The sequence below is a fragment of the Haliotis rubra genome, unplaced genomic scaffold (genome assembly GCF_003918875.1).
Source record: "Haliotis rubra isolate DU_JTF1 unplaced genomic scaffold, ASM391887v1 Scf223, whole genome shotgun sequence".
Classification (NCBI taxonomy): domain Eukaryota; kingdom Metazoa; phylum Mollusca; class Gastropoda; order Lepetellida; family Haliotidae; genus Haliotis; species Haliotis rubra.
The window spans coordinates 766,513-780,940 of NW_025766259.1; the positions used below are offsets into that span (position 1 = coordinate 766,513).

A 14,428-nucleotide genomic window follows, 5' to 3' on the forward strand; every position below is an offset into this window, starting at 1 on the left:
CCTGGACTTAAACTTATGATAAGCTGATTCTTGCACAACAAAGGATTACAACTCGGTGCATAAAACTTTGAAACGATAAACTGAACCACCCATTGAAGGGAAAACACAAAATCACCACCAAAGATCACTATCTAATGTCTGTCTTTAGTAGATTTAACAAAACAAACAATACTGGTATTCTGGGGAGATGGGTGCACATTACCTTCCATCTGAGAAGCAGTTTGTTCGAGGGGTAGATTGGCCAGTTGACCTTTCTCAGCTTCACCCCATTTCGACCTTGCACTTTCTGACCCATCATCCTCTTCCTGTATTGCAAGGTCAGGGGGTAGAAGGGTTTTCCCACTGACTCCGACCTTGACCCTACAACAAAGGATGTGGTAAGTATGTATCCTGTAAAAATAAACACTTGAACCTACCACATAGATCTTTAGTGTCTGTGAATGATGTTAAATTAGATAAAATTGGAAATCTCCATCTTTTCTGCCAAAGATATATAAACGAGTTCTTTCCATACCGAGTTTTACTTACATGACTAAATTGACTAACTGCAAACTGAATGAGGCAACAATTCCATTGATACATCATCCTGACATCTGTTGCATGTGTACATAGCCTGTGATCCAAGAGCTTCTGGCGGTTCTAATAAACACTTTTATTATCGAATATATGGTGGAAGAGCAAATTTCACCATTATCCATCAATGTTTCATCAACAGACATCTTCCTAGTGACAGACAACAGTACATGTCTATAGTTGGACTCTATCTTTGAGTCAACAAGGTACTGTCAGGACTCACCTTATCATTTAATCGCTTCAGTATTTCATCCTTTTTCTGCTGCTTAGCGCTCCTGGAATTGATGATGGATATATAAAAAATGTGTTAAAGTTAAACCTGTGGATCAGAAACAAGTTTCAAGATAAAAGGCAATCAAGTGTTCGAGGGACGTATTTGTAAGAACTGTGTGCTACTCACTTAGGTCTTTCTGGGGACTCCTTCTCTTCGACCGCCCCTATTGCATGTAGAGCCCCCGTGATTGGAACTGCTGCCACAGGCTTCAAGTTCACTTTGGGTGTGAATGGTCTGGAAGATATTGACTGGATATCAACGAATATTCCATGTAAGAATAAAGCCAGTTTGGCCAACTAGTAGCTAAGGGTTCACACACTTGACTGATCCAACAACCTTACCAGTTATACCTCACCCTTTCTACCTTACCCTTATTTGAAATATCTTACGTTAAGCCAGTGTGTCATAATCTACGCTCTGTTACTTCTTCCTCATCTGCTATATCTAACCCTCCCCTTTTATATTATCATTAAAACCTACCCTACCTTCAGCTATTACATCTCACCTTCAACTATATCTCACTTCATCTGTTACATCTCACCTCACTTCTTATACTTCACCCTCACCTGCTATATCACTATCAAACCCCTATTACCAGTCATATTTAACCCTAAACTGTTGTACCTCACCATTACATTTTAGACTTTACTCTCATCTGTTACAACTCACCTCTTATACTTCACCCTCACCTGCTATATGACTATCAAACCGCTATTACCAGTCATATTTAACCCTAAACTGTTGTACCTCACCATTACATGTTAGACTTTACTCTCATCTGTTACAACTCACCTCTTATACTTCACCCTCACCTGCTATATCACTATCAAACCCCTATTACCAGTCATATTGAACCCTAAACTGTCGTACCTCACCATTACATTTTAGACTTTACTCTCATCTGTTACAACTCACCTCTTATACTTCACCCTCACCTGCTATATCACTATCAAACCGCTATTACCAGTCATATTTAACCCTAAACTGTCGTACCTCACCATTACATTTTAGACTTTACTCTCATCTGTTACAACTCACCTCTTATACTTCACCCTCACCTGCTATATCACTATCAAACCACTATTACCAGTCATATTTAACCCTAAACTGTCGTACCTCACCATTACATTTTAGACTTTACTCTCATCTGTTACAACTCACCTCTTATACTTCACCCTCACCTGCTATATCACTATCAAACCCCTAATACCAGTCATATTTAACCCTAAACTGTCGTACCTCACCATTACATTTTAGACTTTACTCTCATCTGTTACAACTCACCTCTTATACTTCACCCTCACCTGCTATATCACTATCAAACCCCTAATACCAGTCATATTTAACCCTAAACTGTTGTACCTCACCATTACATGTTATACTTCACCCTCACCTGCTATATCACTATCAAACCCCTATTACCAGTCATATTTAACCCTAAACTGTTGTACCTCGCCATTACATGTCAGACTTTACTCACATCTGTTACAACTCACCTGTTTTCTCTAGCTCTCTGCTCTTCTCTTTGTTTCATCTAACAAATGAAAAAAGGCAATGAAAGAAAACATTTTTAATATATAAGACGAGTATATGGATGGCAACTTCTTGTTTATTGTGTTATATAATAAACAAGAAGTTGTCATCCATATGCTCATCTTATATATTCACCATCTTCTAACTGCCTCTCAAGAATCTCATTTTAAAATCTACATGAAACCGAAAAAGCTTCATATAAACTATTAGACCTTCAGATTCTGTCTGTGAGGAATGATGTGACCAACAATATCACATTCTTTTACATACCAGTGACACACCTATTTGTTGTAAGACCTCGTGGATAACTTTGACAAGAAGGGAATCCGGATGCATATGATCTACTCTTCAAGTCTCCACCATACTACCATGAGCATTGTCAGCCAAATATCAGTCCACATTGACCTTTGTTTATTGGCATTCGTTTGTGTCCACAGTTCCAAAGTGAAGACAAATGGAAACAAGTGTTTCATTCACAAATTCATGACTCATTAATTTGGTACTTTAACGACAAACAAATTTTAATCAGGACAATAAAATATGTGTAACTGCCTATTTGTTAAATAAGATATTCTCTTTGACTGACTGACTGACTGAGGAGCAATATTCCAAACATATGGGTAACAGAAATGGGCTTCACAAATTGTACCCATGTGTTGAACCCAATAAGATAGGCTACCCCACCCCTATTCTCTTTGAAGTTCAGTGAAGCAATTACTCCTTTCACTGATGAAACAAAAAGAAAGGTTTATTTGTTTGTCATTTAACGCCACACTCAGCCCTCACATAATCCTCTCTCTCCTTCATTCTCTTCATGATCTGCTGCTTCTCCTTGTCCAACTCTTCCTTCTTCTTCTGGCTCCACTCGTCAGCCTGCTTCTGTACACAACACAACACAATCACAATATTGCAAATAGCAGGGTTCTTGAAGCAAGTGAAACAATGATTGTTTGTTGTTTAATAATAATAATAGATTTATGAAACAATGATTGTTTGTTGTTTAATACCACACTCAGCAATATTCCACTTATATCATAGCTCCCAGTTAATAATCTGTCTGAACCAGACAATCAGGTGATTGATGCTGAGAACAATTCACAAGACTGGAGTATAGCGACCACCTCATCCACATCACCATCATCAGCTGTTGTGGAGCAATTCGACCATGGAGTTATGAGGGTATAACTTGTGTGGCAACAATGTTGGTTGCATTCAGTATATTCCAGGTATATGGAGGCGGCCTGTATATAATCTAGTCAGGACCAGAAAATCCAGTGATCAACATCATGAGCATCATTCTACACAACTGGGATACAATGACATGTGTCAACCAAGTCAGCGAGTCTGACCACCCGATCCCATTAGTCGGCTCTTACGACAAGCATGGGTTACTGAAGACCCATATCTTCACGGGTAGTGTGTCAACATGCTTTTGAGAAATCCTAGACCATGTGAAGGACATTGGCATCAAAAGTTCATTTGAAAATAAGTTTTCATTTGTAAGTCTGGCAATACATTTTTTCAATAGTATACAGTTAACAATATTTCTTTATACTTACGGTCATAAATGCATGATGATTAAGTAACTGATGATAACAGATACAGATGTTCTTTGATCTAATGACGCAATTACATATGCCACTAACATGCAACATGAAACATGCGACAGCAGTTATACCATGCACAGTGAGTGTTGGTTGACCATAAGATGCTCCTTTAACACTATTTTTGGGGCAATGATTTTAGTAAGTTGTTGGGGGAATATTCTTTGATATGTCACAGTATGCATTTATTATGTTCAAAAGGAGAAGAAGAAGCCTAGCAGTTAAAGCATTTGCATGTCACACCAAAGACCAGGTTTGATTCCCTACATGGGTACAATGTCTGAAGCCCATTTCTGGAATAAATTCAGATCATAATCTCACCCCACCCTCAAACCTGCCAAGTATAGAACATACCCTTAAAGCCTCCATCTTCTTTTTTCTGGCCTCCTGTTCACTTTGACCACTTGGTGGCTAAAGTCAGAAGCAGACAACTTCATTCAGCGTGATTTCCAAAATGTTTAAACCCACACTCAAAAATATTCCAGCTATATGATGGCAGCCTCAAATTATCAAATCTGGACCAGACAATCCACTGACTGACACTGTGAACAACAATCCGTGCAGGTACGATCACAGGATATGAATTAACTCACTGTGACCACCCAATGTATTTGGTCACCTCTTACGACAGCAATGGATGCTGGTGACCTAACCAGGAGGACCCCACTAAGCCCTTACACTGGACTAGGATCCTGTCTCATACACGTTCAACATAGTCATCATTGTAATAATATCCAGAACTTTCTTTAAAGTAAACTATCAATGGCTGATTTCATACTCAAGGGGCTGATTTACAGCATGTGCATGATACATCACATTACCTGTAGACATGTAGGGGAGTCATCAACATAGATGAGAAATAATTCTAGATCTGATTTCATAAAACTGTCACAACCACTTATTTAAGAAAATGAACCGTAATCAGTAAAGTCTTTGACAGCAACAACCTTTGTGTTAGATTCTGTCAAATGAAGTATGGGGAATACAATCCAAAAATGTCACCATTTATGTATGGCTATACACATCAATTCATATTATATCACTACTCAGTATGTTTACTCACAAACACACATTAGGTGCTGATAATTCAATCAGTGAAGCATGTGGTAGGCATAATGTGACACCCCTACTATCTACTGTCCCTTATTGAGAAACCATTAACAACTAATATGTAAAACATATAGCTATGCAGGCAGTATGCACTACTCAAAACAGAAATAGTAACTGGCAATGAAACAGATGCGTTATATCACAATCTACCACAGTGCAAAACACTTTAATTACAGCCTATGACAGGTTGACACAAACCAGACAGACAGACAGACAGACAGACAGACAGACAGACAAATATATAGAACATAGAGACAGGGGAAGAGAGCAGCCAAGCAACACAGACAAGGGAACAATGGCAGACAGAAGCAGAGAAACAAACAGAGAAACAGAAAGACAAATATATAGAACATAGACACAGGGACCACAGAGCAGCCGTGACAGAGTGACAATTCTAAGATGCTTTGGTGAAAGATCAAAGGTGCTGACAGTGCTTTATCAGATGATAATGTGCACTTTTTGCATTACGTCACAATGTATTGGCGTCACTGCGCCATGCTAGTCTGCCCCCTCGTAATCGAACACTTTTGCGTTACATCACAATATAACCGACGTTACGATGCATGTCAGTTGTCATCGCTTCATACAGCCTCCTACAGTAAACTACTCCGTTGCATCCCGTTTCTTGGTTTGCAGTTGCTTCACTCAGCTAACATCACTAGTGGAAACATTACATTTATGTTTTCCTACGGATAAAATGTCTCAGTTCGACTCACAATTTTACAGCGACACGGTAACGTTCGCAATGTTTACATTCCCACAATGAAATCGTGGAATGTCACTTGACTAGTCAGCTTCATCTGGATCTGCTGATCTAAACTTTTGTTGGTAGTAGAAATGTGATGTTCATATTGCCCCATATTGTTTACTATGAGCACAGATGTAATTCAAATAATTTATAGAAGATATTTAACCCGAATGTAAACCGTCATCAAACTGTTTATCATTTGTTTTTCTGGCAACGTTCGCCTTAACGTAGGGGGGCAGACGAGTCAATAGAACAGCTCGTCAGTTATCCCTGTGCGAGGATTCTTAATTTAGGTCACCGACACCGTCGTTTGTTTTCTGCCTTAAATTAATCGTAATTATCCTTAAAAAATATTAACTTTGGCATCTTAGAAAAGAAATACAGTTCACTCTACCACCATGTATAGTGTAATAAAGCACACTTTCGCCCTGAACTATTATAGTTAAAGCACGAGGATGCTTGCGGTACAAAGATGTAAACACAAGAGTAAACACAGAGATCACAGTGGCAGAGAAGCAATGACACATAGACAGATCGCGAACAGAGACACAACTTCGTTTTGTTTAACACTGTACTAAGCAATGTTCTCACTAAATTTCTGAAGATGTGATCAGATACAGGGAGAAGCAATGGCAAAAAAAACACAGAAACATAGAGCCAGAAACAAACAGACCCTTTCTTCTTTTCCTTGTAACTTTCGCCGTTCCCTCATGTTCTGTTCCCGGATCTGTCTCAGCTTCTCCAGGTACTCCTGAAAGTGTCGTGTCATTCTCAATACATACTTGTACATCATCCACAAACTACACCTTGTCTGTGGCTTAAGAATGTTTGCCAGTCCTTGAGTAAGTCATGACCTTAAGGTGTCATCCTACGCTTTATCAGAAGATATCAGCTTTTCAGTGATATCAGTATATCAGTAGCATCAGAGTATATATGCAACTCATGAGAGCTCACCACTTTGACTGAGCTGACACAAACATGTAAGGTGTCAATAAAAGATCAAAATACCTACAATCTGGGAATTAACCCATAACGGATCCTGGTATGACTAAGGGGCATAACCTAGTAAATAAACTGTGTGAACTGAGATCATTGGGCCAGCCATGCCTGTTACCTTATTTCAGCCAATCATCACTCACCTGTTCTTCCCTGTTCCTGGCATTGGCTGCCCCTCCAGCTGGCCTGGCTCCCTCTGGCAACAGAAACAGTCACAGTCAACTGTGTTGAGGTGAGGTGAGGTGAAATTGGGTTTTACGTCGTGCTTGAGAATATTTCGCTCATATGACGACGTGCATCCGTATGTATGTGTATGTGCGGCTGCTTGTACTAGCCCAGACTTAAGCTGGTTTTATAGTGCTAGCCCACTGAGATACCATGCCGCAGTGAAGCATGAATACCCCACTCAGACACATTATACTGAGTCCAAGCCGACCAGTCCTTGTTGTACCCATTAATGCCGAGCGCCAGGCAGGGACCAACAAGTACTATATTTTAACGTCTTTTGGTATGACGCGGTCGGGGATCGAACCCACGACCTTCCGCTCTCCGGGTGGATGTTCTAACCACTACACCACGGAGGCAGTCCAACTGTGTTGAAGTGTCATGAGACTGGTAAAAAATATATACCTCAACTTCATATGTCAACAACTTCAATCTGCTTTTTACCTATGTCTCATTAAAAACACTAACAATTCTTCAGTTGCCAACTTCATCATTACCTTATCAGGTTTGTTTCTTTGTTGTTTCATGCCGCACTCAGCAATATTCCAGCTATATAGTGGCGGTCTGTAATAATCGAGCCTGGACAAGACAATCCAGTGATCAATAGCATGAGCATCGATCTTTGCAATCGGGACAAGATGACATGTGTCAACCAAGCCAGCGAGCCTGACAACCTGATCCCGTTAGTCGCCTCTTACGACAAGCAAAGTCGCCTTTTGTGGCAAGCATGGGTTGCTGAAGACCCACCTCATCAGGTAAAGAGTGAGTATGGTTTTGCGCCGCTTTTAGCAATATTCCAGCAATATCACAGCGGAGGACACCAGAAATGGCTTTCACACATTGTGCCCATGTGGGGAATCGAACCCGGGTCTTTGGCGAGACAAGCGAACGCTTTAACTACTAGACTACCCATCCGCCCCCTTCATCAGGTAAAGAGGGTGATAAGGAAATACTAATGTGGCATTACAAATGTATTCTCTGACTGACATTAATTATCAAACCATGTCTATGAGACTTACTTGCAGAGCCAGGTCGGGAGATAGGTGTAGCAGGAGGTGTGTACTGGAGGTGAAGAAGTAGATACTTATTATATATAAACATACAGGTGAAAATGAACTCTTATACACTGACATCTTAATGCTCCAGGAATCTTAGGATACCAATATTGAGATATATGAAACATTCCTACTAAAATGTCATAAACATTATTTCGTTGTCATTAGAGTGGACTGAGCCATACAATAAAGTACAGATTTGGTTTGCTTAATGTCGCACTCAGCAATATTCCAGCTATATGGTGGTGGTTTGTAAATAATCAACTCTGGACCAGACAATCCAGTGATCAACACCATGAGCATCAATCAATGTAATTGGGATATGATGACATGTTGTCAACCAAGTCAGCGAGCCTGACAAACTGATCCTGTCACTTGAGAAATCAATCATTTCATAAAACAAGAGAGAGTCCTAAACCAGCTGGACAGCTACATATTTCCATGAGGAAAACGCACCCCATACAACTGTGCATGTCCCCTCCGTTTGTTTAAAGCTGCTTCTCTCTTCCTGTTAACAAACTCCTCAGCAAGTCTTGCTCTCTCAGAGGCCTGTGCTGCAGCTCGTCTGAAACCACACATTCAATGTATGTCACAACTCGCTCGGTATATACTTTACAAGCAAATGCTTATTGCAATTTCTGGTTTGAAAATATTTTCAGCAGGTTTAAACATGATAATTTCCTAATTCAACAGCATTATTTCACACATATGACAATGGGCCTGTAAATGATCTAGTTTAGACCAGTCGAACCAGTGACTGATAGTATGAGTGACATCCCACGACATTGGGTGCGATACATGCAGTCAACCAAGTCACCAAACTTCATCACCTGATCAACTACCACCAGCCAGAATCCCCACAGACAAACACATTGATTGAAACACTGACACAAGCACTGTTCCTGTAGAATGCAATTTCTGGATAAACACGTGAATTCAAGTACCTGTTTTCCTCTGCCTGTTTTACGTGATTGTTGACGACATTGGGGCCTCGCTGTAACGCCCTGTTGATGTAGTCTCGATCGGCCTTGTTCTGACCATACTGCTGACCAGGTCTTGGTGCAGCCATGTAGTTCTCTATAACAGTCATCATGATACTAACACCAGCAGGGGGAGACATGTAAAGCAAGCACAGGAATGAGTAGGGTTCAATGGCGAGTTGGGTTGAGAACAGTATTTCAGCTACATGACAGCAGGCCAGTTTCATTACATTAAACCTTAAGTTACAGGTAAAATAATGAGAGACAAATGGCTTGGGTTAGGGCAGCACATCTGCATACGCTATTGTTACACCCTAGACCACTGTAAAACTTGCAACCATATTTAAGATGGTGATGTGGGGAGAATCAGGAGAGAGTCATGTACAAATCTGAACCAAAGAGGATAGGAGTGCCCCAAAGATGTGAAATAAGAAAATTGGACGGTTGTTATTTTGGTACCATAAATCATACTTCTTGGATTGTCCCAGTATCAAAGGAGGATTTCAAACAACGTACAAGAATATTTTTTAAAAACCCATTATTTTGCTGAAATTGTTCAGCGAAATGCAAGTCACTTCTACAAAGCGAAACATTAGTCCTTACTACATAACATGAAACGAGAAAGTTGTATTTCCAACTGAGCAATTTTTACTATTTTGCTGCAGATGCAGGGCTGAAAATAGACCTCTAGGCAGGTCTAGATGGATACTTGTACAAATACTTCCATAAATACTGATACCCAAATTTTCCTTGAAACAACAGTCTATGTCAGAGGGTTGAAATAATATCAATGTTTCACTATTCCATCTTTCTCCCAGAGAGCACACACCTGGATTCTGTCTCGGTGCTGGAACAGGTGGGGCGTCATGGACTCGGGCATTTCTGTCATCCTGGATCCTGTTGAGGTAGGCATTGTACTGGTCGTAGTTGCCTCGATCCTTCAGGGGAACCTTGTTGTCGTCAGGGCGAATCACAGCAGGCTGGTGCAGGGCAATGATAAAAGGCATGATAGTGTCTTTATTTCATTCAAGATCATATCATTCATCGCTCTTAAACTAAAAATTGTCAGTCATCAGCTACATGCACCATCCTCCATCCCTTTACAAAACATAACTCCAGTCTACAAAAGTTAATCTACATCAGTCTTCTGTGGCAGTCTACTTTAGTCTATAAAATACACAATGCCATTTAGAAAGTGGTCAAATGTAACGTGTTATATTTGGGATTACACTTTCTTTGTAAAGTACAGATTCTAGTACTTTTTTTGTTGGGTTGAGTCCCATCCGTGATTCGAACCTACACCCTCAGAATCAGGCACCTAATTGCCAGCACACTTACCAGAGGGGTACCCAAAGTCCGCAGTCTAGTCTACCAGTTGTCCGACTTCCATTTTTGTGGAAGCCGCAATGGCTGAGCGGTCTAGGTGTCTAGTCGACCATATGTATATGTACATATGTTACTCTAGTCTAATCAGTCTACATTAAGTCTGAGGCAGTCTACTCTAGTCTAATCAGTCTACATTAAGTCTGTGGCAGTCTACTCTAGTCTAATCAGTCTACATTAAGTCTGTGGCAGTCTACTCTAGTCTAATCAGTCTACATTAAGTCTGTGGCAGTCTACTCTAATCTAATCAGTCTACATTAAGTCTGTGGCAGTCTACTCTAGTCTAATCAGTCTACATTAAGTCTGTGGTAGTCTACTCTAGTCTCATCAGTCTACATTAAGTCTGTGGCAGTCTACTCTAATCTAATCAGTCTACATTAAGTCTGTGGCAGTCTACTCTAGTCTAATCAGTCTACATTAAGTCTGTGGCAGTCTACTCTAGTCTAATCAGTCTACATTAAGTCTGTGGCAGTCTACTCTAATCTAATCAGTCTACATTAAGTCTGTGGCAGTCTACTCTAGTCTAATCAGTCTACATTAAGTCTGTGGCAGTCTACTCTAGTCTAATCAGTCTACATTAAGTCTGTGGCAGTCTACTCTAGTCTAATCAGTCTACATTAAGTCTGTGGCAGTCTACTCTAATCTAATCAGTCTACATTAAGTCTGTGGCGGTCTACTCTAGTCTATTCAGTCTACATTAAGTCTGTGGCAGTCTACTCTAGTCTAATCAGTCTACATTAAGTCTGTGGCAGTCTACTCTAGTCTAATCAGTCTACATTAAGTCTGTGGCAGTCTACTCTAATCTAATCAGTCTACATTAAGTCTGTGGCAGTCTACTCTAGTCTAATCAGTCTACATTAAGTGTGTGGCAGTCTACTCTAGTCTAATCAGTCTACATTAAGTCTGTGGCAGTCTACTCTAGTCTAATCAGTCTACATTAAGTCTGTGGCAGTCTACTCTAATCTAATCAGTCTACATTAAGTCTGTGGCAGTCTACTCTAGTCTAATCAGTCTACATTAAGTGTGTGGCAGTCTACTCTAGTCTAATCAGTCTACATTAAGTCTGTGGCAGTCTACTCTAGTCTAATCAGTCTATACCAGTCTGTGGCAGTCTACTCTAATCTAATCAGTCTACATTAAGTCTGTGGCAGTCTACTCTAATCTAATCAGTCTACATTAAGTCTGTGGCAGTCTACTCTAGTCTAATCAGTCTACATTAAGTGTGTGGCAGTCTACTCTAGTCTAATCAGTCTACATTAAGTCTGTGGCAGTCTACTCTAATCTAATCAGTCTACATTAAGTCTGTGGCAGTCTACTCTAGTCTAATCAGTCTACATTAAGTCTATGGCAGTCTCTCTCTAATCTAATCAGTCTACATTAAGTCTGTGGCAGTCTACTCTAGTCTAATCAGTCTACATTAAGTCTGTGGCAGTCTACTCTAGTCTAATCAGTCTATACCAGTCTGTGGCAGTCTACTCTAATCTAATCAGTCTACATTAAGTCTGTGGCAGTCTACTCTAATCTAATCAGTCTACATTAAGTCTGTGGCAGTCTACTCTAGTCTAATCAGTCTACATTAAGTCTGTGGCAGTCTACTCTAATCTAATCAGTCTACATTAAGTCTGTGGCAGTCTACTCTAATCAGTCTACATTAAGTCTGTGGCAGTCTACTCTAGTCTAATCAGTCTACATTAAGTCTGTGGCAGTCTACTCTAATCTAATCAGTCTACATTAAGTCTGTGGCAGTCTACTCTAGTCTAATCAGTCTACATTAAGTCTGTGGCAGTCTACTCTAGTCTAATCAGTCTACATTAAGTCTGTGGCAGTCTACTCTAATCTAATCAGTCTACATTAAGTCTGTGGCAGTCTACTCTAGTCTAATCAGTCTATACCAGTCTGTGGCAGTCTACTCTAGTCTAATCAGTCTACATTAAGTCTGTGGCAGTCTACTCTAGTCTCATCAGTCTACATTAAGTCTGTGGCAGTCTACTCTAATCTAATCAGTCTACATTAAGTCTGTGGCAGTCTACTCTAATCTAATCAGTCTACATTAAGTCTGTGGCAGTCTACTCTAGTCTAATCAGTCTACATTAAGTCTGTGGCAGTCTACTCTAGACTAATCAGTCTACATTAAGTCTGTGGCAGTCTACTCTAGTCTCATCAGTCTACATTAAGTCTGTGGCAGTCTACTCTAATCTAATCAGTCTACATTAAGTGTGTGGCAGTCTACTCTAGTCTAATCAGTCTACATTAAGTCTGTGGCAGTCTACTCTAGTCTAATCAGTCTACATTAAGTCTGTGGCAGTCTACTCTAATCTAATCAGTCTACATTAAGTCTGTGGCAGTCTACTCTAGTCTAATCAGTTTACATTAAGTCTGTGGCAGTCTACTCTAATCTAATCAGTCTACATTAAGTCTGTGGCAGTCTACTCTAGTCTAATCAGTCTATACCAGTCTGTGGCAGTCTACTCTAGTCTCATCAGTCTACATTAAGTCTGTGGCAGTCTACTCTAGTCTAATCAGTCTACATTAAGTCTGTGGCAGTCTACTCTAATCAGTCTACATTAAGTCTGTGGCAGTCTACTCTAGTCTAATCAGTCTACATTAAGTGTGTGGCAGTCTACTCTAATCTAATCAGTCTACATTTAGTCTGTGGCAGTCTACTCTAGTCTAATCAGTCTACATTAAGTCTGTGGCAGTCTACTCTAATCTAATCAGTCTACATTAAGTCTGTGGCAGTCTACTCTAGTCTAATCAGTCTACATTAAGTCTGTGGCAGTCTACTCTAGTCTAATCAGTCTACATTAAGTCTGTGGCAGTCTACTCTAGTCTAATCAGTCTACATTAAGTCTGTGGCAGTCTACTCTAGTCTAATCAGTCTACATTAAGTCTGTGGCAGTCTACTCTAGTCTAATCAGTCTACATTAAGTCTGTGGCAGTCTACTCTAGTCTAATCAGTCTACATTAAGTCTGTGGCAGTCTACTCTAGTCTAATCAGTCTACATTAAGTCTGTGGCAGTCTATTCTAGTCTAATCAGTCTACATTCAGTCTGTGGCAGTCAACACAAGTCAACAGGCTACAGAGGTCTATATCAGTCTGCTAGGGTTGGGTCTCCACCAGTCAATCTGAGCTAATATACCAGTAACTTGGTTGATCAAAGTAACACAAGTTTATCTTAGATTAACTTAGATTAACTACAAACTTACACTATCAGTAACTTGAAAAAATTGTTTAAGTAAACCAACAGGCCTTACCCTTGGCAGAGGTCTGGGAGCAGGTTTAGGAGCCTGAAAAACATAGGAAGGAACTGTTAGCTTCTACAGTATGCTAGCATCATGGATCCAGGGAAACACCAGATATTACACCACACTTAGCATCGCCACAGTTATACCACAGGTTTTGGAACATGTTCCTGGAGTGAAAGTTGTTTTGTTAAACAATAAACAGTGTAACTGTCGATCAGACCAGTCAGGAAAGAATCAAAACAGAAAGAATAAGCAACACTATCAGGTTACCATGATATCACTGCACAAACCTGACACATCCAACTCTTAGTGGAAGTGGCGCATCTCCCAACACAATCAGGATACCATGCCAAGCGACTGTCCTGACACATGCAACTCAATGAGAGTTGTGCATTCAACACAATTAGGATACATTAACTCAGAATCTCTCAAGTAATACCTGAGTGTTACCTTAAGTGCTGAGTTCTAAGGACCGCATATGACGTATGGCTAGGGGGTGATGATGCTTTATATGGAGAAGCATGTACAATGCGAATGACACCCCACCCACCCCTAAAATGTATGTACAAAGTGACTTACAGCTTGTGGGGGATTGTTGTCCTCAGACCCTGCTGAGTCAATGAGGCCCTTCCATCCCTCCTCTCGTGCCTTGTTCATACGAGCCATCTGAAACATCGCCATCTGTCAGTCTCTACACCACA

The 14,428-nt window shown here is 40.3% G+C and overlaps 1 protein-coding gene across 2 annotated transcripts in view; it reads right to left on the bottom strand.

The window, feature by feature from the left end:
- Nucleotides 1-223: 223 nt before the first annotated feature.
- LOC124277559 (serine/threonine-protein kinase Nek1-like) overlaps nt 224-14,428 on the bottom strand; it is a 34,798-nt gene continuing 20,593 nt past the window's right edge. The window contains exons 18-31 of one of the 2 annotated variants that reach the window (XM_046713275.1): nt 14,307-14,393; nt 13,737-13,769; nt 9,928-10,078; nt 9,063-9,195; nt 8,575-8,683; nt 8,083-8,125; nt 6,982-7,034; nt 6,516-6,593; nt 4,339-4,395; nt 3,167-3,259; nt 2,344-2,381; nt 974-1,081; nt 797-848; nt 224-360 (exon numbers count right to left, since the gene is read on the bottom strand). In XM_046713275.1, the coding sequence (XP_046569231.1) occupies nt 319-360; nt 797-848; nt 974-1,081; nt 2,344-2,381; nt 3,167-3,259; nt 4,339-4,395; nt 6,516-6,593; nt 6,982-7,034; nt 8,083-8,125; nt 8,575-8,683; nt 9,063-9,195; nt 9,928-10,078; nt 13,737-13,769; nt 14,307-14,393 (1,077 nt within the window). In that variant the 3' untranslated portion in view covers nt 224-318. The remainder of the gene's footprint in view (nt 361-796; nt 849-973; nt 1,082-2,343; nt 2,382-3,166; nt 3,260-4,338; nt 4,396-6,515; nt 6,594-6,981; nt 7,035-8,082; nt 8,126-8,574; nt 8,684-9,062; nt 9,196-9,927; nt 10,079-13,736; nt 13,770-14,306; nt 14,394-14,428) is intronic. The other variant, XM_046713276.1, reaches the window with a different exon arrangement.